This window comes from Leucopleurus acutus (genome assembly GCF_964270905.1).
Source record: "Leucopleurus acutus genome assembly, chromosome: 11".
Lineage (NCBI taxonomy): Eukaryota > Metazoa > Chordata > Mammalia > Artiodactyla > Delphinidae > Leucopleurus > Leucopleurus acutus.
The window spans coordinates 82,754,104-82,779,110 of NC_139152.1; the positions used below are offsets into that span (position 1 = coordinate 82,754,104).

Below are 25,007 nucleotides of genomic sequence, written 5' to 3' on the forward strand. Positions count from 1 at the left end.
TCCCGGCCCCGCCCCTTCCGAACAAGCAGGAAGTGACGTCATGCCCGGGCTGGCTGGTCTTTCGGTCTTCTTCCCCCTCCCTTACTCTTCCTCCCCAGTCCCTCCCCTCCCCTCCCCCTTCCCTCCTCCGGTTCCAGCCTTTGAGGCCGCGCGAGTGTGAGAGGCTATGGAGTAAGCCGGCGGCAGTGGCCAGGCGCCGGGGCTGAGCAGGAGCAGCCAGGAGGCGTTTGGGGGGGCGGGGGAAAAGAGCCCCAGCACCGCCCCTCCCGGGGGAGAAGGGGAAGAGGTGAGTGACCCCCCACACGGGCACGGAACGACCTCCTTCACCGGCAGCGCTCTCGCTTGGGCTCTTCAAGCAGCGAAAAGGAATGGGGAAGGACCCGCGCCTGGGGTAGGCCTCCCAAGGTCCCCGGGGCTGGCGACTGTTGCCAGGTGACGGGCCTGGCGGGTGCAGGCGGGGCGGCGGGGCTCTGGGCGCCCGCGCGAAGCCGGGCTGGGGGAGCGGCGAGCTCCGGGGAGAGGATCTGGGAGGCCTGAGTCTCCCGAAGAGGCCTGGAAGCGACTGGAGACCCCGGGCTGGAGCCATCTGCTGGAGGGAGAGCCCCCGGCTCCGGCTCGGGAGCTCGGGTTTCCGTGGTGGAGATCTTGGTTCCCTTTTGGGAAATTGGACACTACTCTGGGACTGGTGAGAACAAACAGCTCCCCTCGGTTCTGAGGTCCACCTCTGATAACCTGGGTTACCATCTAGGGCCCTACCGCCCGGCGTCCTTTTCTGACAGTAGCTTTAGTTCTGGAATGGAAGGTTATTGTTTGTGAGGTGGGTGGGGCAGGTGTTTTGTTAAATACCCGCTCCGAGGCTCCTGCACTCCTGTTTTTCTAAGCGGGAGAGAAAGGATGGAAGAAGGTTGAGACCCATGAGGCTTGCAAAAACTTGGGATACGACTGAATACATACCTATGATCAGTTATGAAGGGGACCAGTATTGTCACGTCAACTCCCAAAACAGTCTTCCCGAGACTCCAGACTCAAGCGAGTTAAAAGCACTATGTCGGTAGTGACTTACAATTGTAAGTTGCAAACTAGTATTTTTGTAGATCAAAGTCAGGAATCATCTGAAAAATGAAATGAAAATCATCTGAAAAAAAATCATCATTTTTTTTTACAAATTGGATTCTATGAGTAAGAAGTTTTCTAAGTCGCATTCGCAAGCCTCTCCATTCTGGAAAATTAATATAGTTTAAGGTTAATGCTCCAAACCAACCTGTCACTAAAACCGGTCATGTTCTGGTAACAGCTTGAAAGTCAGGAGATTGAAGCTTCCTTTTGGACTTTGCAGGCCTTTTTTCGTTTGGCTTCTTATTTTTTGGTTTAAATATTAAGTTTTAAAATAATTTATCAGCTGAGTGTATAAATAGAATTCTTGAGACACTATTAAACTGTAGTCATAAAAGACACTTTTGGGGGACTCTAAAGGAACGGAACCTAAAGGAAGGACCTTCATTCTGTTCAGATCCACTTAACACACATGCAGAAACCTTTTGTCTCTAAGATCCATAAACACCCAATAAAATAAATACAAGCACATTGTACTTACATACACTGGAATATTTCTGTAAAAATCAACCCCATACTTGGGAATAACTACTCATACTCACATGTTTGAAATTCATGACTTATCCCCCAAGAAAAAGAGGTCCTCTTACTGTTTGACTCAAGTGACTAGCTTCATCATCCATCCCTTCCTATAGCAGTAGAGATTTGGCAACGTCCTGTCTCTCAGGCCTCATATCAGTCTCTCTTGAAGTCTCTTGATTTTGCCTCTTTGAATATCTCTTGAGTCTGTATACTCCTGGTTTTCATACTAGTACTCTAGTTCCAGCCACCATCGTTCCTCATTTGAAGTACTTATGGTCTCCTGATTAGGGTCTACCTGCATTTACTGTGGCTCCCTCTGTAGTTTTCCACACCAGACTGAGTGACTTTTTCAAAATGTAGATCTAATCACATTACCTCCATGTTTAAAATTCTTCACTGTTTTTAAGCTCAACTAAAATCTTTAACAGGCTGTTTAGGTCCCTCTTAATTACCTTTGCGACCTCATCTCCACAGCACCTTCTGGCATTCTTTCCTCCTAGTCACTCTGTTCTTTCTGTTCTGCTTCAGGTATATGGCTTTTGATTATGATGCATCCTTTGCCTGGAAATGCTCTTCCTTTCCTTTTCATTCAGTTAATGCCTGCTCATCATTCAGCTCACATCAGGGAAGACTTTCCTGATTACGAGAGATTCCCCTAATTATATGTTCTCATGATACCATTACAGAGTTGCCATGCTTATTAATACTTAATAAATTAATGAGATTTCCCTAATCTCCTGATACTGTGTAAGTGCTTAATAAATGTTTTTTAAATGAAAATTCATTGACTGCTTACTAAATGTGCCAGGAATTGTACTAAGCATTTTCTGTGTATCATCTTTAATCCTCACAACAGTCACTTGAGGAATGGGTGGCAATTCCCTCTTTAGAAAGATTGGACGTCCCTAGTGTTAGGGACGCTAGTTGGTTGTCATAGTGCTTGTATTAGAACTGGCGTTTGAACCCAGGTTTTGTTGCCACTGAAGATTGTGTGCTTAATTATATAATTCACTGTACATCAGAATCACCTGGGGAACTGCTCAAACTGTAAATGCCTTGACTGCACATTTATGGATTCTGATTCCAAAGGTTTGAGATAGTACATAGACATCTATGTTTTAACAAGTTACCCAGTCATTTAGATGTTATTAGATGTTTTTAGATGTTCACCAGAGTTTGAAAATCATTGCTTTGGAGTTTGAAAACCATTGTTTTAGACAACACTTCAGTGCTTTATGAGTTTCAGTTTTCATGCATTGTACTATGCTGTGTTTCAGATTTTATATGCTCCTAAATCAAGGGCACTAGGGAAGTGCCCTTAATGACCATTTCGTCTAATTTCCTACCCAGTTATTCCTTTTTCCTCTTTCTCTGGCTAGAGGAGCTGAATAGTGAGACACTGCCACCCCAGTGCTGTTGCAACTTTTTTTTTTTTTAATTTCAATAATTTCCAAGTATCTGGTTGACTTCCTGTAGTAAAAGCTACACTAAGTTCATGGGCTGGAAGGGCCTTCTAAAGAGTTGGATGTAATCTCTCCTCAAATTTTACTTATTGTTCAAATTAGTAGTTTGATATTTAAGTATATGTTGCCTTATAACCTCTCATTCTGCTTTTAAAATCTTATTGTGTACAAACTTAATGATAGAAACAATGTTTTACTTCTTGTTTCTCCTACTGCATCTTAGCATGGTGTTTTCCACCTCTTCTGTACCCAGTAGTTTGTTGAATGGATGTGTGCTTCACTGTACATTGCTAAGTCTTCTTAGTTTTTTATGTTTGTTTCTTAAATCACGTGTGTCCCCTGAAGTAATCTGTTCTAGCTCAACTGATAATAATTAGATACCTTCTGTAGTTGTAAAGAGAATGATTGTATTGAGCTGGTACAATCTTTGTTTCCTGAGTAAAATTAAACATGGTTTCTGTATAGGCCAAAGAATGTTTTTAACCATTTTTTAAAAACTGTATCTTTTAAAAACTTTTAGTAATCTGTAAGCCCCCCTACAAGAAAAAAAACACATATTTCAAAGGTATATCTCAGGATCATCTTAGATATAAACAGATAAGCACTGCATATAGGAGTATAGGTACAAAATTTTTACCAAGTTTTACGAAGCATTTTGTCAACATTATTTGTCATGTTAATGTAATTCTTATTTCAAATTATAAAACTTTGAGTATTTGTACAAATGACTATATAAGTGGTATTTTAAAATTCTCAGACCCTTGTACCTCTTAAGGACTAAAACTATTTTGAATTCATTTGTATTTTTTTGTGTTGTTTTTTGTAGTCAGTGTGTATTATTTTGTACTTATTGAAAGTCTAGTCTCTGTAACTAACAGTTACTAAACATAATTTCTTTATCAGGTGTAATTACAGTAACCTTTTTATTTGCATTACAGTGTTTCCAACAAAAAAATCAAGCTAATTCTACTTATTGTTCAAATTACTAATCAAATTACTAAAAAAAGAATATTTTATTCTTGGGGAAGTAGAAAAAGGGACTTTTGGAGTTTTGCTACTTGAAAATTCACAAAGTTTTATTTTATCCTGCTATATCTAGAGTTTATGAGTAGGCAGAACTGAAAGAATTGCCAGTTCCTTTCAGCCACCTGCCATCAGGTGCTGAATACCCAACTCACCTTATGCCAGGTGCAAGTAAAATCTAGTATGAACAGATTCAGCTACTGGTTTTAGTAAAAGCCAAGTGATGACTGAATCAGATGGTAGGGAGATATAATCTTGGGATCATACTGAAGCTGCCCCAAGTCTTATTTTGGCTGGGATTTACAAGGGGAATATTGAATTTCAAGTGAATTCTACTAAATGGTGTACAAAGGACAATCACTTATACGAATAAATATTTCTATCACTTATAATTTTGTCTTAGAGAAATAAGACTTCTTTATTCATTTATCAAGTGAAATTTGAAAAGCTATCATTTTAAGAAAATATATTTGGTCTCTAGGTTTCTTACATGTCAAAGAGCTATTGCTGGGCTTCCCTGGTGGCGCAGTGGTTGAGAGTCTGCCTGCCGATGCAGGGGACACGGGTTCGTGCCCCAGTCTGGGAAGATCGCACGTGCCGCGGAGCGGCTGGGCCCGTGAGCCATGGCCGCTGAGCCTGTGCGTCCGGAGCCTGTGCTCCGCAACGGGAGAGGCCACAACAGTGAGAGGCCCGTGTACCGGAAAAAAAAAAAAAAAAAAAGCTATTGCCAATAATTCAAAATCTCATTTAGGCTCAGATCTTATTTCATAAACTCATTCATTTCATTTTGTCCTTAGCCTTCTGTTACTCTCATGATATACTTTTTCTTTTTTTTTTTCTCCCCTTCATTCGTCAAAGTAGCCTTCTGTTACTCTCGTGATATACATATTCTTTTTTGGTCTCCTTGGGTAACCTTTTTCAAGCCCGTGGTCTTAACTACTATACAGCTTTAAGCTCATGGTGCCCACATTTTTTTTTTTTTTTTTTTTTTTTGCGGTACGTGGGCCTCTCACTGTTGTGGCCTCTCCCGTTGCGGAGCACAGGCTCCGGACGCGCAGGCTCAGTGGCCATGGCTCACGGGCCCAGCCGCTCCGCGGCAGGTGGGATCTTCCCGGACCGGGGCACAAACTATGTCCCCTGCATCGGCAGGCGGACTCTCAACCACTGCGCCACCAGGGAAGCCCCCACATGTTTATTTTCAGCTGAGACATTTTTTTCTAAGTTTTTGGCCTGCATATCTAAAAGCCTCCTAGCTATATATGCATATTAATGTCATTCAGGCAACTCAACTTTAACATGTCCAAAATTGAGGTTTTCCTCCCACAAAACAAGCAATTGTCTCCTGTAGCCTTGCCTTGGTAAATGGCTTCATCCTCCTCCTAGACTCTGAAATGAGAGACTTGATTGGGATTCCTAGTTTTGTCTCTTTCCATTATCTAATTATCTAGTGGGTCACCAAGTTCTCTTAGTTCTAACTTTTCTTAATTTTTCCTTTCCTCTCCTTCTTTACTGCTATTTCCTTAATTCAGCAACCTCTCCCTCTCAAAGTTTGTTTAAAATTTGATATATGATACATTTAAATGCATAATGAAGTTTAATATGTAATTATAAAATAAATATCCATGTAACCAACACCTTTAAAACACCCTCTCCACCTATTGTCTCTTTCCTGTCTTCTCTATCCCTATTTCCAAGTGTCCTTTCCTTTGTTTTGTTTTGTTTTTTTTTGTTTTTTGGCCTATATACATTCTGAATTATGTATGTATAAAATTCCTGAAGTACAAATTGACAGTGTCTTCAGTCTTGTCATATTCCCTACTTCCACCTCTAGTATATCTTTCACTTTGCATGATGGAGTGATTAATCATTTTACTCAGGCCTGAAACCTATCTGTGGCTTATCATAGCTTGGTTTCTTACTACTTAATGCCCTTGGTAACCTGGCTTTTCTAAGTCTCCTTTGCCATACTTCTCTCTTTTCCTCCAGTTTTTATCTGAACTGCTGGTTTTTACTCCTACACTTGTCCCATTCTCTTTCTATCTAGTTCACTCCTCCTCCCCTTTAAAGACGTGTATGATTTTGCTGTTTGGGGGAAACTTTCTTCTGTCTGTTCCTCTTCTTTTTGTTCCTGTAGCGTCTGTGTATGTATATTCTGTAGCATTTTATTACTGTAGGGTAATAATGCTGTGGTTGGTTTACTTCTCTGTCTCTTACCTTTGATGGTAAGCTCTTTATGGCTTATTTTTCCTTTACTTCTTTCTTCCCCAGTTTATGTGGTATCAGGTACATAGTGGGTGCTCAATAAATATTAAATAATTCACTGGATTAATTTCCATGTCTATTTCTACCTTGTGTACACCAGTGTTGACTCTGGGTGATGGATAGGCATCTCAAATTTGACTATTAACTCTGAAAATATCCTTTGTTTTCATACTGAACTATCTCTAGTTTTCAAATCACATCATGTATAGTCTTCCCTCCATGTCTTGGCACGTAGTAATCCTTCTTTCTGGAAGCTCCTTCCCTTTTCTCCTACCTGAAAAACACTTTTTTTTTAGTTGGAGTATAATTGATTTACAAAAAAACCCTTCATTTTTGAGCCAATCTTCATGTTCCCAAAGCATGGTACATTCATACCTCTAGTTAATTGCTATAAATCTTTGCAGGTCTGAGTCTGCTACTGGACTGATCCTTAAATATCAGACATGTTTCCATTTACATCTATATTTCCAGTGTATGGCAAGTGCATGGCATGTAATATGTAGCTACGCAGGCAGAGTTAGAGGAAAGTATATGTAGATTTTTAAATAGCGTTTTTATGTCTCTTCCACCTCCCCATCAAAATCAGCAGCAGATGTTCATAGAGAACAACTTGGCATGGCAATGAATGTTTTCATGATGCCAGTAGCAACATTTTCTAACTGCTTACAGAAATGCAGCATTAAATTAAAAAAGGAAAGTGAATTTTTATTTCTATTTACAGATAGTTCAAATCTTTAATAGAAAGTAAATTATATGAATATAATGTAATTAACTGAGAAAATAGGACACAAACTAGTGCTGCCTTAGCCCAGTGGCCTTCCAAATATTTTTGCTTGTGTATTCTCTAAATAATTTTGTAAGATGTTGTACTTCTTTTTGTGTTTTAAGTTGATGGCATCTGAATTTTTTTGTCAAGGTCTAGATAATTACAAAGTATCTGATTTCTAGATTGTGGTGTATTATGATTATGTTTTACTTTTATCAAAACATTGGAGTTTTTGCTTATTAATTGAAATAAATAAACTTGTTCCTATACAACCCTGTGATGACTATCTTGTTTCTTAATTGTAATTCTGTGACAGATAAGGCATGGGGTTTTGCTGTTAAGAAATTAAGCACAACCCTCTTCAGAATTTCTTACCAAACTTCTTTTTGCTTTACTCTTAAGAGACTTTCAGGATTAATGTATTCTCAGATTGCATTTTCCCTTTTGGCATGCCTGCCAAAGATTTTTATACCCAGGGAAATACCCTATAACAAGACTGGGATGGCTGAGAAAAATATTTTACTTTGTTCAGGTGGGAGAAAACTGTGAAAAAAGAGTTGGTTAAGGAAAATTTTGCAGGACACAGACTTGTTCTTAGGTAAATCAATTTTTGGAAAGAATACACATGGCAGGTGAAGGTTTGAAGAGTGATAGGACTTTAAACCTCTTTCTGGGCCATGGACCCTTAAACAATCTAGTGGACCTGTTCTCAGAGTAACATTTTAACAGCTTGTCAGTTTCTTTCTACAGAAGCCTCTGGGATTCTGATTGGACTGCACTGAGTCTATAGATTGATGTGGAAAATTGACACTTTAACAATATTGAGTCTTTCATTTCCTGTACAAGTTTTTAAGTCATCTTCAATTTTTTGCAGAAATTTTTGTTATTTTCATTGTACAAGTCTTTGTGTCTTGTCAAATTTATCCATAGGTACTTCACATCCTTGAAATGGTATTTTTTTTAATTTGCTGTGTTTATTGTGTTTGTTTGCATCAATATTTGTCCTTTACATTTTTTACTTTCTTTGCAAATTTTTTCTAGTTCCTTAATTTTTTTTTTTTTTTAGCGGCATTTTTTTTTCTTCTCTAGTTGCAGTGAGCGGGGGCTACTCTTTATTGCGGTGCGCGGGCTTCTCACTGTGGTGGCTTCTCTTGTTGTGGAGCACGGGCTCTAGGCATGTGGGCTTCAGTAGTAGCAGCACACAGGCTCAGTAGTTGCGGCACGTGGGCCCCAGAGCATGCGGGCTTCAGTAGTTGCAGCACATGGGCTCAGTAGTTGCTTTGCACGGACTCCAGAGCACAGGCTCAGTAGTTGTGGTGCTCAGGCTTAGTTGCTCTGTGGCATGTGGGATCTTCCTGGACCAGGGATTGAACCCATGTCCCCTGCATTGGTAGGCGGATTCCTAATCACTGCGCCACCAGGGAAGTCCCTGTGTGCATCCTTTAAGAGTGAAGTCTCTGTTTCCCTCAGTCCTGTGGAGCTCCTGCAGTTGAGCCCTGCTCGCCTTCAAAGCCAGATGCTCTGGGGGCTTCTCTTCCCAGTGCCAGAGCCCTGGACTGGGGAGCTGATGTGGGACTCAGAACTCTCACTCCTGTGGGAGAACCTTGGTAATATAATTTTTCTCCAGTTTGTGGGTCGCTCCCCCAGGGTGGTATGAGATTTGATTATGTCGTGAGTCTGCTCCTCTTACCAGTCTCATGGTTCTGTCTTTATGTCTTTAGTTGTAGAGGATCTTTTTGGGTAGGTTTCAGTCTTTTTCAACAGTGGTTGTGCAGATTGTTGTGATTTTGGTGTGCTCAAGAGAGGAGGTAAGCTTAGGTTCCTTCTACTCCACCATCTTGGCCGCTCCTCCCTTCAAAATGGTATTTTTGAAATTTCAGTGTTCAGTTGTCTGTTTCTAGAATAGTCTTTTTTTAAAAAGTATTGTTTTTGTATTCTGCCATCATGCTAAACTCACATATTAATTCCAGTAGCTTTCTTGTGGATTACTTATGGCTTTCTCTGTACATGATCATGTTGTTGAGAATAAAGAATTTTACTTCTTCCTCCCAGTATGAATGTCTTATTTTGTTTTCTTTTTTGCTTTGGCTAGGACCTCCATTAGAATGGTGAATAGAAGTGGTAAAAGTAGATATCCTTACTTTGTTCCCTAATTTAGGGAGAAAGTGATTAATCTCTTATCTTTAAACGTGATATTAGCTACAGGTATTCAAAGGTGCCGTTTATGAGGTTGAGGAAGTTCCTTTCTGTTCTTAGTTTGCTGAGAGTTTTTATTGTGAATGAGTATTGAATTTTTATCAAAAAATTTGTTCTGCCTTTACTGAGATGATCATATATTTTCTATTACCCATTATTCAGTTAATATGGTGAATGACGTGGATTTGTTTTTGAGTGTTAAATCAATGCATTCCTGAGATAAATTCCACTTGGTTGTGGGGTTGGATTTGTTGGATGTGCTAATGTTTTGTTAAGGATTTTTACCTGTTCATGATGTATATTGATATGAAGTTTTCTTGTGTCATTATTTGGTGTTGGTATCAGGGTTATACTGACTATAGAACATCAAAGTGTTCTATTGTCTTCTATTTTCTGGAAGAGCTTATATGGATCTGGAATTATTTCTTCCTTAAATGTTTGATAATATTCAGCAGTGAACCCCTCCGAGCCTGGAGTTTCCTTGTGGTGAGAGTTGCAGTTATGAATTGCATCTCTTTTTTTCTTTTTTCTTTTTTTTTTTTGTGGTACACAGGCCTCTCACTGCCACGGCCTCTCCTACCGCAGAGCACAGGCTCCAGATGCGCAGGCCCAGCGGCCACGGCTCACGGGCCCAGCCGCTCCGCGGCACGCGGGATCCTCCGGGACCGGGGCACGAACCCGCGTCCCCTGCATCAGCAGGCAGACTCTCAAGCACTGTGCCACCAGGGATGCCCTGCATTTCTTTTAAATAGGATTATTCTGACTTTCTCTTCAGTTATGGTAGTTGTACCTTCCAAGGAATTTTTTCACTTTATCCAAGTTGTTGAATTAATTGGCTGGCATAAGATCATCCATAATATGATATCTGATTTGTTTAGAATCTTTAGGCTCTATATAGGATTAGCATCCGTAGGATTTCTTCTGTTTCTGATATTGGTCATTTTGTGTTTTTAAAAGTTTTCTTAATGTAGCTAGAGGTTTATCTTTAAAAAAAAAAGAAAGAGCATGGCTTCATTGATTTTTCTTTTTCATTTTTCTATTTAATAGAGTATTAAATTACATTAAATTCAGTCCTTCCATTGATTTCTACTCTTTTTTTTTTTAATAGATTTATTTATTTTTGGCTGTGTTTGGTCTTCATTGCTGCACGTGGGCTTTCTCTAGTTGTGGCAGCCAGGGCTACTCTTCATTGCTGTGTGCAGGCCTCTCATTGCAGTGGCTTCTCTTTGTTGCAGAGCACAGGCTCTAGGCGAGCGGGCTTCAGTAGTTGTGGCACACGGGCTTCAGTAGTTGTGGCTCGCAGGCTCTAGAGCGCAGGCTCAGTAGTTGTGGCGCACAGGCTCAGTTGCTCCGTGGCATGTGGGATCCTCCCAGACCAGGGCTCAAACCTGTGTCCCCCGCATTGGCAGGTGGATTCTTAACCACTGCACCACCAGGGAAACCTGATTTCTACTCTTTATTTCCTTCTTTCTACTTATTTTGAGTATAATTTTCTCTTTTTTTCCTAGCTTCCTAAGATAGAAGCTTATACCATTGATTTTGGTTTTTTTTTTTTAATAAACATTTAAAGCTATAAATTTCCTATGGGGCACTGCTTTGCCTACATACCACAGATTTTTCGTTTTCATTCACTTCAAAATATTTAAAAATTTTCTCTGTGATTTCTTTTTTAGCCCTTGGGTATTTAGAAGTATTGTTTAATTTCCAGATATTTGCATTTTTCTAGATATTTATCTATCACTGACTTCTAGCTTAATTTCATTGTGGTCAGTGAACGTATTTTGTATTATTTCAGTAGGTTTAAGTATTTTGAGACTTGTTTTATGGCCCAGCATATAGTCTATCTTAGTGAATATTCCATGTACATATGAAAACAAAACGCATTCTGCTTTTGTAGAGTGGAGTGTTTTAGGTCAGGTTATTTGTTAGTGTTGTTCAAGTCTTCTACATCCTTATTGATTTTCTGTCTACTTGGTCTATCTGTCCATTTGCTACTGAGAAAGGACCCATGAAGTCTCCAACTACACTTGTGGATTTGTCTATTTCTTTTTTCAAGACAAAGTGTCCCTCTTTGTCTTGAAGCCTGTTCTGCCTGTTATTAATATAGCCACTCTAGCTTGTATATTTTCACATTTTTTTAGTTTTAAATCATCTTGTAAAGTGTGTTTAAAGTGGGTTTCTTATAAACAGCATACGGTTGGGTCTTGCTTTTCTAATCTAGTTTGATAGTCTCAGCCATTTATCTGTAATTTTAAATCATTTACATTTAATATAATTATTTACATGGTTGGATTCAAACTTATTATTTGCTATTTATTTTCTGTTTTTCACATTTGTTCTTTGTTCCTTTCTTTTCCTACTTTTTTTTATTCAATTTACTTTAGGATTGCATTTTATTTCCATTGTTAGCTTTTTAGCTTTGTCTCTTTATTATTTTAGTTATTACTCTAGGGTTTATAATATGTCTTTAATATGCCACAGTCTACCTTCAAATGATGTTATACTACCTCACATATAAGAATATTTCAAAAATATACTTCCATTTCCCCCTCTCTCTTTTTTTTTTTATAAATTTATTTATTTGTTTTTGGCTGCATTGGGTCTTCGTTGCTGTGCATGGGCTTTCTCTAGTTGTGGTGAGCAGGGGCTACTCTTTGTTGTGGTGTGCGGGCTTCTCATTGCATTGGCTTCTTTTGTTGCGGAGCACAGTAGTTGTGGCACATGGGCTCAGTAGTTGTGGCTTGCAGGCTCCAGAGCGCAGGCTCAGTAGTTGTGGCATACAGGCCCAGTTGCTCTGTGGCATGTGGGATCTTCCCGGACCAGGGCTCGAACCCATGTCCCCTGCATTGGCAGGCGGATTCTTAACCACTGCGCCACCAGGGAAGCTCCCTCCATTTCCCCTCTCTTATCCTTGGTTTGTTTTATCATATTTTTACTTCTACATATATTATAAGCACAACACATTTTTGTTATTTTTGCTTTAAATGATCAGCTGTCTTTCAAACATAACATGAGGAGTTTTTTATAAACCTGCATAATTTTTATTTTCAGAGTCCTCCATTCCTTTTGTAGATTCAGATTTCCATCTGGTATCATTTGCCTTCTGTTTGAAGGGCTTCCTTTAATATTTCTTATAGTAAATATATGGTGGCAACAAATTCTCTCAGGTTTTCATGAAAAAGTCTTTATTTCACATTTATTTTTGAAAGTTTTTTTTTTTTTCTTTCCCTCATGGCTTATAGAATTCTATGTCAGCAGTTTCTTTTAGCTCTTTTGAGACCTTATTCAGTTGTTCCCTGGCCTTTCCCTATTCAGCCTGTTCCCTAGTATAGTTTCTGATGAGAAGTTTGGGGGAAATTCTTGTCTTTTTTCCTCTGTATATAATATGCCTATTTTCTCTGGCTGCTTTTAAGAGTTTTCTCTTAATCACTGATTTTCAGCTATTTGATATGACATATTTAGGCATGGTTTTCTTTGTGTTCATCCTGCTTTGTGTTTATTGAATTTCTTGGTGCTATATAGTTTTCATCAAATTTGGAAAATTTTTGGCTATTTTTCGAATATTATTTTTCCCCTTTCCCCCTCATTTTTGAGATTCAGTTATATATGTTAGACTGTGATATTGTCCCACAGGTCACTGAGATTTTGTTCATTTATTTTTTCCCAGCCTTTTACTCTATCTTCAGGTTTCACTGATCTTTTTTTCCTACATTGTCTAATCTGGTAATTATATCCTCTGAGTTTTTTATTTGAGATATTTTTGTCTCTAGAGTGTTCCTTTGATTTTTTTTTAATATTCCATTTTCTTTTATTATGTTCGTGCTTTCCTCTAAATACTTGTTTTGCAGGAGAAGAGAGAAGCGAGAGAATAGTCATGTCTCAGGTCTCTGGCGAGTCCCAGAACAGGCTGCCAAGTGAGGGTCCTTGGCTTCCTGTATGGAAAGAATTCAAGAGCCAGCCAAAGTAAAGTGAAAGCAGGTTTATTTAGATAGATAAACATTAAAATTGGCAGAATGCAGACTGTCTCAGAAAGTGAGAGTGGCCCTGGGATATGAAGTTGTTAATTTTTATGGGCTGGGTAATTTCTTATGCTAATGAGTAGGAGGATTATTTCAACTATTTGGGGAAAGGGGCAGGGATTTCCAGGAACTAGGCCACCACTCACTTTTTGGCCTTTTATGGTCAGCCTCAGAACTGTCATGGCACCTGTGGGTGTGTCATTTAGCATTCTAGTGTATTACAGTGAGCATATAATGAGGCTCAAGGTCTACGGGAAGTCAGATCTTCTGCCATCTTGGGCCTAACCAGTTTTTGTCATATCCTCAATGTCTGTGTCATTCTTTTTTTTTTTTTTTGGCAGTACGTGGGCCTCTCACTGTTGTGGCCTCTCCCATTGCGGAGTGCAGGCTCAGCGGCCATGGCTCACGGGCCTAGCCACTCTGCGGCATGTGGGACCTTCCCAGACCGGGGCACGAACCCATATCCCCTGCGAACCCATATCCCCTGCATCGGCAGGCAAACTCTCAACCACTGTACCACCAGGGAAGCGCTGGCTGTGTCATTCTTTTAACTGTTGTCCCCTGACCTCTTCCTTCCTGTCTCACTTGGACATATGATAGTTTTTTATATCTTTGCTGCTAATTCTATAAGCTCATTTTGGAGTCTGTTTTTATTGACTGATTTTGGTCTTGGTTATGATCACATTTTCTTCTTGGCACGTCTGATAATTATTGATTGCATACTAAACATTGTGAATGTTATATCGCTTAGTATCTGAAATTATTTTTGTCTGCATTTCATGAGTATTGGGTTTCATTCTGGTAAGCAGTTAAGTAATCTATGATTAGTTTGATCATTTGAGGCTAGCTTTTTAGTTTGTTAGGGCAGGTTTAGGATACTTTAAGAATGGTTTATTCTGTACCAAGGCATAGTCCTTCTGGGGTTTCTACTGAATGCCTTTAGTGATCAATGAGGTCTCTCCACTCTAGCTTGAAAAATTAAAAGATTTGCAGCCCTGTATGAACTCTGTAACTATTCAGCTCACAGCTCGCTATTTGTTCCTTGCCTGACCTTCTTACTGAACTCAGGTTTGGCTGCTTGCTGCTTGAAAGCCAATACTTGAGAGGCAAGTGCTGGTAAGAACGGAAAGGTGCTTTATTCAGGAGGCCAGCAACTTGAGGAGATGGCAGACTGGTGTCCAAAAACCCAACTCCAAAGATTCTGCTTGATCATGAAAGTTTTTAAAGGGAGAATCATTTGGGGAGGGGATCAGTCCAGTTTATCTGCCACTGTGTGCAGATTTTCTCTTGCTTGGTTGGTGGTGAGGTAACAGGGTGGTGTTCCAGGAATCTCATGCTCACCTTGGGTGGGGGCGGGCCTTAGTTCCTGTAGAAGAACTCAAAGGTATTGTTATGTATATTCTTTGAGGACCAGGACCCTGCCCTGAGGCTGCATTATTGTTTCTTGACTCCTCCTCTTTTGTTTCTGCATTCCCTCCATTCCCTGATAAGCAATTGTTTGATTTTGCCCTTTGGAACTCAGGGAAGGTCAAGGGGGCTGAATGAAGCCTATTTCCTACAAACAAGAAATGGGGGGACACAGAAAGTATTTGTACCTGAGAGGGCCCCATAGGGTCCTGCTCCGTTTCAACCTGGTGAAGTTGCACACTATGTATGTGCATCTTAGTATTCAACAAAGCATCAGGGGGACCCCTGCAAATTTCTGGAGCTCTTTTTCAGCACTGTTCCCTTCTCTTTTTTTGCCTTAAAATTTTTTTTTTTCTCTTCTTCCCGCTTCTCTTTGAAATTCTGTCTCAGAAGTCCCAGCCATCTCAGCATCATTGAATTCCAATTTCTTTCCTCAACTCCTTAATTCAGTTAGACTATGCTTGGGATTCTTTGTCTACTCCGTGGTTTGCAGTGTGCCTCTAGGCAGAAAACTGGGGCAACCCTAGAATTCACCTTGTTTGCTTTCTCACTGGGATCACATGGCCTGTGCTGCCTGTTCAATATCTGAAAACATTTGTTTCATATATTTTGTCCAGTTTCCAGTTGTTGAGGAGGGAGGGTAAATATAGTGTTTGTTCCTCCATCATCACCAGATATGTGTAAAATCTGAAAAATATTTTATTACCTATTGCTTGTTCATGTGTTATTGTCCTTTAGCTTTTTGTTTAGAAAATATTCTTAAGTGACTTCATAGTTCAACAGTGGACAAAACGTTTATGAAATACAACTTTATTGCTTAGTATAACATTAGAGCCTTTCAGGTTTTTTATAGTGGTTTTTTTTACTGTGAAGATTCAGACCCTCTACACCCCTTTAAGTCTTAAAGGGTCTTATAATATGGACCATGTTATATAGTTGAGCAACATTCATGTTAGTGTCAGTGTGAATATGTCTTTTCTCTTATTGGTCTGTGACAATTGAGGTTGAAGCACAGTTCAGTTCCTAGACTTAAATTTGCATTCAAGTATATTGGGTTCTCTGAAGGCAAAACTAACATGTAGCTTTTGTTTCTATAGAATTGTTTTGCTTATTGTTTGGGGTATATTAAGCTTTCAGACTAAATAATGAATAAGTACTTAAAGAAGTAAAAACAAATGATCTGTGCTCTCCTATCCCCCTATGTTTCTAGGTAACTATAACTACCCAAAATTGCAGCCATGGAGTCCATGCTTAATAAGTTGAAGAGTACTGTTACAAAAGTAACAGCTGATGTCACTAGTGCTGTGATGGGAAATCCTGTCACTAGAGAATTCGATGTTGGTCGACACATTGCCAGTGGTGGCAGTGGGCTAGCTTGGAAGATTTTTAATGGCACAAAAAAGTCAACAAAGCAGGTAAGTTTTAGTTTAGAGTCCAGTTGGAAGGAACACACAAGCTAATAAGTACCATAATGTGCATGTATGCATTTTTATGTTAAGAAATGCTAAAAGTAATGGGTTCTTTAGTTGTCATTTCATCTAATGAAGTCATAGAAAAACAAATGCTTTTAAACATGCCCTTGAATCTCATTGTTACAAATACATTGTTTGATATATCATCTCATCTTGTACTTTAATTTTGTTTACTTAATAACAAACATATCAGTTGCACAAATGAGTGTATTAGATTTTAATATTTAGCAAAGTGGTTTTTATTATTTTTTTAACATCTTTATTGGAATATAATTGCTTTACAACTGTGTGTTAGTTTCTGCTTTATAACCAAGTGAATCAGCTATACATATACATATATCCCCATATCTCCTCCCTCTTTTAGCAAAGTGTTTTAGGATAAAAATTGCCATGTTCCTTTTTATCTTTATCAATACATTACGACAAAATACTCAGTTAAATTTTTCTAACATTCTTTTTTTAAGCATCCTTATTCCCTCTTTTATTCTATAGCCTTATAGAAAATAGGCTTCTATAATATTTTTTTCATATTTATTAACACTATAGTTTTTACCATCGGGATACATTTGTGGCATATAATCAGTAGTATGTTTGGGGGTATATTGATTTAAAAATTATTTTAAAACTGTTCTTTTAGTGAAGAATAGTTTGAATGAGTTGTATTTTTATTTTTATTTGACTTAAGAGACCAACAGACTGTTCTTAGAAATGTGGAGGATTGTTAGTGTTAAATTTTACTAACAACTTTCTGTTGGAATTGTTAAAGAATTGAAAAATCACCAGGTTTAAAATGTTTGTGGAAATATGTTCTTTAAAAAGAAGAATCAAAAAAGAAAAAAGAGGGCTTCCCTGGTGGCGCAGTGGTTGAGAGTCCGCCTGCCGATGCAGGGGACACAGGTTCGTGCCCCGGTATGCCGCGGAGTGGCTGGGCCCGTGAGCCATGGCCACTGGGCCTGCGCATCCGGAGCCTGTGCTCTGCAACGGAAGAGGCCACAACAGTGAGAGGCCTGCGTACCGCAAAAAAAAAAAAAGAAAAAAAGAAAAATCACTTTCCATAAGTACTTTTACTTCCCTATACGTGAAACATATCAAATTTAAGACATGGGATTTAATACACATATTTTCCAATGACTATCAAAATTGTACAATTGTGGGTATGCATTGTGACTTTTCCAAAACCAGCTTATTTCCCAAACAAGTATGTTAAAGACGGAATTGGCTTTGGTTATCCTTTTATGAAGGAAGAATCTTGGTTCTGTGATAGATTGCTGGTATGTGGTTGTTTTTATTGCCATTTGGTTAGAAGTCTTTAAGTCCAAAGTTGATCTTTATCTTAAATATTGATTGGTCTTTGTTTTTTTTTTTTTTTTTTGCGGTACGCGGGACTCTCACTGTTGTGGCCTCTCCCGTTGCGGAGCACAGGCTCTGGACGCGCAGGCTCAGCAACCATGGCTCACGGGCCCAGCCGCTCCGCGGCATGTGGGATCTTGCCGGACCGGGGCACGAACCCGTGTCCCCTGCATCGGCAGGCGGACTCTCAACCACTGCGCCACCAGGGAAGCCTGATTGGTCATTTTTGAACATTGTTTTCTCTTTCACCAAGAGCTCATCCAAAAAAATAAATGGTTTCTTGAGTATTGACTACTTAAAAAGTTATGAATGAGGTCATGAAGTTATATAAATGACCAACCTCCAACACCAGCACAAATTGCTTTTATAATCAATTATAGAAAGGGAAAATGAAATAACACCAAATTTGCTAAATTTTGCATTGTTTATTAAGGACGTGATAACATAATAGTGTCTTTGTCCTTAACCAAAAGAGTTCTAGGTGTTTGTGTTTATATCATTAGTTCATATGCTGAAATCCTCTAATGTTGGAGCTTCTGTTGTTGCTAATAGAACATGAGAACCAGGCACAAATAATAGATAGTTAATTAGATATTACACATTAATACAGCATTTCTCAACTGCTGACTTCCGGAACTGAGATCTCTTATGACACTTTAACTGTATTCCTTTTTTTCCCCAAATTTATTGCTTTGAGGAAAAAGGTAGTTTTAGAATATATCATTGCTCTCTGTGGATTTTGAATTTTCTTTTGCCTCTTTCAAGCCTCAGAGGGTTAGAACTTGAGTATCCTGTCTCGACTGCTGGCTAATTCTTTAAGGAATAGCTAAGTCTCTTGGCACTGAAGCCTCATTTGAATTTCTCCTTTAATTGAAAAGTTTTAGTTCTTTTTTCAATGGCCGCATTTTTATTAAAAAGGAATCAGAGAAAATAGATAATCTAGAGCTGTACTTGATACAATATGGTAGCCATAAGCTATATATGGTTTTTTTCAATTAATTAAAATTTAATAAGATTAAATTCAGTTTCTTTATTGGACTAGTCACATTTCAAATGCTCCATAGCCACATGTGGCTCATATTACCCTATTGGACAGTGCAGGTAAAGAACTTTCTATCATCACTGAAAGTTCTATTGGGCAGTGCTGATTTTAGAGAAACTGGGAGAAAAATAATGGAAAAGGATACTCTGCTAGTCGTTTTCTTCCCCCTTAAAGGGACATTGAGACTGAAGGCATCTTTCTTACCCTCTCAGCTTTATTTGATTTAGCATACAGTGTACTTGATTGTAGTTGTGTTTTATAGTAGAATATATGATCTTAAATTTGACTTTGAGGTAAACATCGGGTACGAGGCTTTGGGCTGGGAGATTTTCATACCTGTTTTTTTAAAAATAAATTTATTTATTTATTTGTTTTTGTCTGTGTTGGGTGTTCGTTGCTGTGCACCGGCTTTCTCTCGTTGCCGCGAGTGGGGCTACTCCTCATTGCGGTGTGTGGGCTTCTCATTGTGGTGGCTTCTCTTGTTTCAGAGCACAGGCTCTAGGCGCATGGGCTTCAGTAGTTGTGTCACACGGGCTTCAGTAGTTGTGGCGTGCGGGCTTCAGTAGTTGGGGAGCGCGGGTTAGTTGCGGCATGTGGGATCTTCCTCGACCAGGGCTCGAACCCGTGTCCCCTGCATTGGCAGGCGGATTCTTAACTGCTGCGCCACCAGGGAAGCTCTCATACCTGGTTTTAATAGTTAAAAATATGAAGGTGTTTTCTGTGTTACATGGCAGTGAAATAAATACCATGATATTTAAACCATTGCATTTAAAGTTTAAATCTTGTTCTTTTCCCCCATTTCACTTTTTTACATGATCTTCAAAAAAAGTATCATAATTTCACATTGTCCAAAAAAAACCCAACAACAACAAAAAACACAGCAGTATTTCCAAGTTAAAAGAATCCTTTTTAGGGTTTGCATACCCCTTTAAAGATTATCTGTGTATTTTTTCCTAGGGTTATTTCAAGTTCACATTAGTACATGATTAATTATAATTTTCAGATCATGTAGAACTTTTAACTTTAAAATTTATTTTTATTTATTTTTGGCTGCATTGGGTCTTTGTTGCTGCACACGGACTTTCTCTAGTTGCGGTGAGCTGGGGCTACCCTTCTTTGTGGTGTGCGGGCTTCTCACTGCGGTGGTTTCTCTTGTTGTGGAGCACGGGATCTAGGTGCACGGGCTTTGGTAGTGTGGCGCATGGGCTCAGTAGTTGTGGCTCCCGGGCTCTAGAGCGCAGGCTCAGTAGTTGTGGCACATGGGCTTAGTTGCTCCGCGTCATGTGGGATCTTCCCGGACCAGGGCTCGAACCTGTGTCCCCTGCATTGGCAGGAGGATTCTTAACTACTACGCCACCAGGGAAGTCCCAACTTTTAACATTTTAACCTAAATGTTTGAAGACCTCTTAGAAGAGTAGTAATAATAGCACCTACGAAACTGATGAGAAAAAGTACATATTTATGAAACCTGGAATGCAGCACGATAAAGAATTGGTAAATAAAAAGTTACTTGCACCTGGTTACTTGTGCCTTCATTGTACCTGATTGGACATCTGTATTATTATTCTGTCTTTATGCTTCCAAAAATAAGTTTCTGTTGCTTTTTATTATTTTTGAAAGACATTCATTGAAGAAACACCTCATAGTGAATAATTTATGAAAGTGAAATTAAGAATTCTAAGAATCTTCAAGACAAGTGTATAGTTGATTTTTTGCAGTAAAATAAATTTCTTAGGCCAGTTTTGTATATAAAATGAGCCGTTAAGATTTTTAAAAGTTATTATTTAGATAAACTTAACCAAATACAACATGTAAACATGTTGAAATGGATAGATCTTTAAATACAGCTTATTAGCACTGGAAGCTACTATTTAGGCTCAAGTGCTATTTAGTTTCCTTTTTGAGTGTTTATTTAGAAGCAGCTCTTAACCATTACTCTTTCTAGAATGTCTTTCTAGAGATGCTATAAAACATTTCAAGGTGACATTTAGGGAATTTAAGTTGTCTAATTTTTAAAATATAAACTTATTTTTAAGAACTCACATGTGGAATAGTGCACAAATCATGAGTGAGCAGCTTTTTGAATGTTCACCGTGAACACACCTGTGTACCCAGCATCCATATCAAGAAAACATTGCTAATACTCATGTCTCTTCACATTTATTACCTCCCCCCGCCCCAACCCCGCCCCTTCTCTCTAGGGCTAACTGCTCTCCTGTCCTTTGACACTTAGGAATAATCTTGCCAGTTTTTGAATTTTGTTTAGGTGGAACCATAGCATGTACTTTTGTGTTTGGCTCCCTTTTCTTAAATTTATTTTCATGAAATACATCTATGTAGTTGAACATAGCAATTTTTCTTTTCATTGATATATAGAGTACTGCTGTGAACATTGTTGTGTGCTGTTGGCATATATGACATGTTACCTAGATATGGAATTGCTAGGTAATAGTGTATGTATCTGTTCAGTGCCAAAAAGCTTTCCAGAGTGTTTGTGCCAATGTACACATCCACCAGCAGTTATAGATCTCCACATCTCTGCCCAAACCTTTCCATAGTTAGTCTTTTGAACTAAAAAGGGCTATTTAATTTTTGAAAATTCAGTGAAATATTTCCTGCTCCCCTACCTCTTGAACTTTTATAATGTCTAGTAGATAGTTGCTAGGCTTAGAGTTTATGCTGCTGTATTTCTCTTATAGCTTTGAAACTGACTTAGTCTTTCTACAGAGTAGCATATTTAGGACTAAAATGGGTTTATAAACATAGACACTCTTTTCAAATATATCCTTATTTCCTTTTTAAAGAATATTTAAGAGAGATTTCTGAGACAAATGCCCTGCACTGGATTTCATTAGCTTTTCTAATTTTTAATTAGACTTTATTTAAACAAGTCATTAAAGGGAAATTTTTTTGGTCAAACTGTATATATAAGTGAGAAACGTTTGCTTCATATATATGTCCTTTAAAATTGAAATACCATCACCGTATCTGTTAGATAGGAATACTATAACTATAAAGGCTGCTATATATTTAAATAATTTGTAATAAAAGCACTACATAAATAGTTTCTGTCCCACCTGTATATATAACTTTTACTTCTTTTCAAGTAGAAGAATAGCTCAACATTTTGAAATCTCTTTCAACTCTCCTATGTCAAGCCAAGGGATTTATTTGGGGGGAAAATGTTTTAAAAAATACATGTGCGTGTGTGTATGTTTATATATAAAATTTTGCCTGGTTCTCAGGCTATTCATGCATTTATTTATTAAGCATTTCTGTTTATCTTGACACAAGATTCTGTGTTGCCAGGTGACTACTCTTCAAATGGATTTAACATTTATTAGGAGTCTTCTAGTGTCCCACATTTATTACGATCTTTTTTATCCAGCTTTGGAGTAGTTCTTTTTTAAAAGAAATAAGGCAACTTCAATCTTATTTTGCCTTAAAAGTCATACTTGTTGGCCTATTTCTTTTGCCCTGCTTCATAAGCTTCGTAACACCCCCAGTTAAATTGCTATTCATATGAGGATAATAAAGATTGATCAATTTTTTAAAATTATGCAGTAAAAATTTACGTATTCATATTTATCCACTCTACTACATGTAGGCTTGGACACAGTCCCTTCCTTATTACAGAATTTACATTATGTTATTCTAGATGCCAGTGTCCATGGGGTAAAGCTTGCTAATATTGTGTAGACAGAGGCATAATTAAATTATTATAACTAGTTAAATTCTAAAATATTAACAGCTTTAATGTAAAGGAAACCATTGTGCAAAGGTGAATGTGCTAGTCAAGTTGCTTAGATCAAAAATGATCATAGGGCTTCCCTGGTGGCGCAGTGGTTGGGAGTCCGCCTGCCGATGCAGGGGACGTGGGTTCGTGACCCGGTCCGGGAGGATCCCGCATGCCGCGGAGCGGCTGGGCCCGTGGGCCATGGCCGCTGGGCCTGCGTGTCCGGAGCCTGTGCTCCGCAACGTGAGAGGCCGCAGCGGTGAGAGGCCCGCGTACCGCAAAAAAAAAAAAAAAAAAAAAATGATCATAGACTATCTCTAGTAATTTTAAGGAGTATATCTTGTTATCTCTCAGTCATCTCAACTTACTTTTAACTTAATCTAAATAAAAACTTATATTTTGTTTTATTGTTTTGAGAAAGGAACATTGTCCCAAAATCACACAGAAAAAAGAAGAACATGAGGCTTGGAGTTACCACCAGCCAGTCCTGAAAGGCCCATAAAATAAAGGATTTCAGGGAATGTCTATGTTTCAAAAACCATCTCTGGTGGCTCTGAGGAATAGGTTAGTGGAGTTCATGATTGCTATTAGGGAATCCTAGATACATTGGTGTATACTAACTCAGATTTTATTACTTAAATTATCTTGTTTTCAGTGAGAGTTCAACTTTGTAGTTATAGTAAGCAAAGTAGCTTTTAAAAATTATAAATTAAGTCTATATCAAAAGACAGCCTCCATTATGACAAATATTAATTTTTAGAAAAGATAATTTATTTCATATCCTTTTCTGTTTAAAGATAGGCTATTGAGAAAAATACTTTTTATTTATGGGTAACTCTCTTTGCCAATGTATTTTTAAAAATATTAAGTGAATAAACAATAGAGTGCCAAATGTTGCTTACATTATTTTACATTTGGTATTATTTGTAATTTTGCAAAAAGGGCCTCACATTTTAATTAGCTTTAACAGTTGTTGAATCTTAAGTGGAAGATATATTGGGTGATTGCACTACCTCATTTTTTTTGTATATTTGAAAATTTTCATAATGAAAAGTTGAAAACGGTTTTAATTCAACATGATAATGAAATGCTTCGAGTAGTTGCTTATCTTTACTGACCATCAGTAGGCAATGAACATCTGAGTATCTTTTAGGTGAAGATCCTGTGGTGGGTACAGAGACACTTATGGCATGGTTTCTTTCTTCAAGAAGCTTGTAATATACATATAGGTATAGACGGATAGGATTTTTATACAAGTGATATGTGTTAGCAGAGGGGGTAGTATAGTGAAGTAGTAGAGGAAAGACAAATTTAGAAATTAGATGATAGTCTATTCTGTTGAAAGGTTTCAAGGTGCAGGCTAAGAGTTTTCTTTTAAGGAGTCAGTATGAGGCCTAAAGGTTAGTTAATTAGTCATTACTTTGTTGACATTGGTTAATTTTAATTAACTGATCCAAACAAAGAAATTTTTTTTTTTTTTTTTTTTGCGGTACGCGGGCCTCTCGCTGTTGTGGCCTCTCCCGTTGCGGAGCACAGGCTCCGGACGCGCAGGCTCAGCGGCCATGGCTCACGGGCACAGCCGCTCCGCGGCATGTGGGATCTTCCCGGACCGGGGCACGAACCCGTGTCCTCTGCATCGGCAGGCAGACTCTCAACCACTGCGCCACCAGGGAAGCCCCGAACAAAGAAAATATTTTTAAGATAGTTGATAACCTGTTCTGATCTATGTAGGAATCTTTCATTTTTGACCTAAAACAATAAATGAATGTCAGAGAGAGTTGTGTTTGTTTTCTTTATGAACTGTAGTGTTCTGCCTTTAGAATGGTGAATCTGTAGGCGCTCAGAAGTTACTTCATGTAATCTTTTTTTAAAGACTTAAAACATCTTGAAAAAATAAACACATTTAAATTAGATGCATTTATAAAATATGTTGGAACACTTACTAAAAATTGTACGCATGAATAGTGAGGTGGGAACTTGAACTTGTAGGTCATTTGTTTTTAGTTCAAGTTAATATTACATAATTCTCTTAGCTCCTGTTCTGTGTCTCAAAATGATCAAAAGAGCTAATATTTTGTGTTTTTGTGTGTGTATGTGTATATGTATATGCCAGGTTAACTTGTGAAGGCAGCATATATATGAGTGCTATTTAAAGCTCTCACTCAAATAGTTTTACTGAAGGCATATATCATGTTTTACTAGGGTCTTATTTATTGGCCCTGTTATTTCTGGGGAGACAGAATGGTGTATTGGCTAAGAAAGTGACCCCTAGAGCTGGACTGACTGGGTTTGAATCTTGATTCTTCATCTTACCAATTGTGAGATCTTAGATAATATGTTTTATCTTTTCCACAGTGTCCTCATCTGTGAAGTGAGGATAATAACTTGTCTCATGGGTTGCTGTGAAGAGTGGAATAATTCCTAAAAAGTACACAGATGCTTGGGGAATAGGGTGTTCAATTTGAGTTACTAATATAGTCCCTTTACGTTATAACTTTTCAGAGCCTCAATCCTCTAAAATCCTTAACTTATCTATATATGTCTAAGGAGGCTCCAACTTAAAACAAGTTGTGTTTTGAGGAATTTACTGATTTGGATTTCTGCAGTGAATCTCCATTATGTAAATAGGTTGCCAG

The 25,007-nt window shown here is 38.4% G+C and overlaps 1 protein-coding gene across 4 annotated transcripts in view; it reads left to right on the top strand.

The window, feature by feature from the left end:
• The first annotated feature begins 81 nt into the window (after positions 1-81).
• Positions 82-25,007, top strand: part of SCYL2 (SCY1 like pseudokinase 2) — a 58,547-nt gene continuing 33,621 nt past the window's right edge. For 3 of the 4 annotated variants that reach the window (XM_082850057.1, XM_082850058.1, XM_082850059.1), the window contains exons 1-2: positions 82-286; positions 15,982-16,186. In XM_082850057.1, coding sequence (XP_082706183.1) covers positions 16,010-16,186 — 177 coding nt within the window. In that variant the 5' untranslated portion in view covers positions 82-286; positions 15,982-16,009. The remainder of the gene's footprint in view (positions 287-15,981; positions 16,187-25,007) is intronic. The other variant, XM_082850060.1, reaches the window with a different exon arrangement.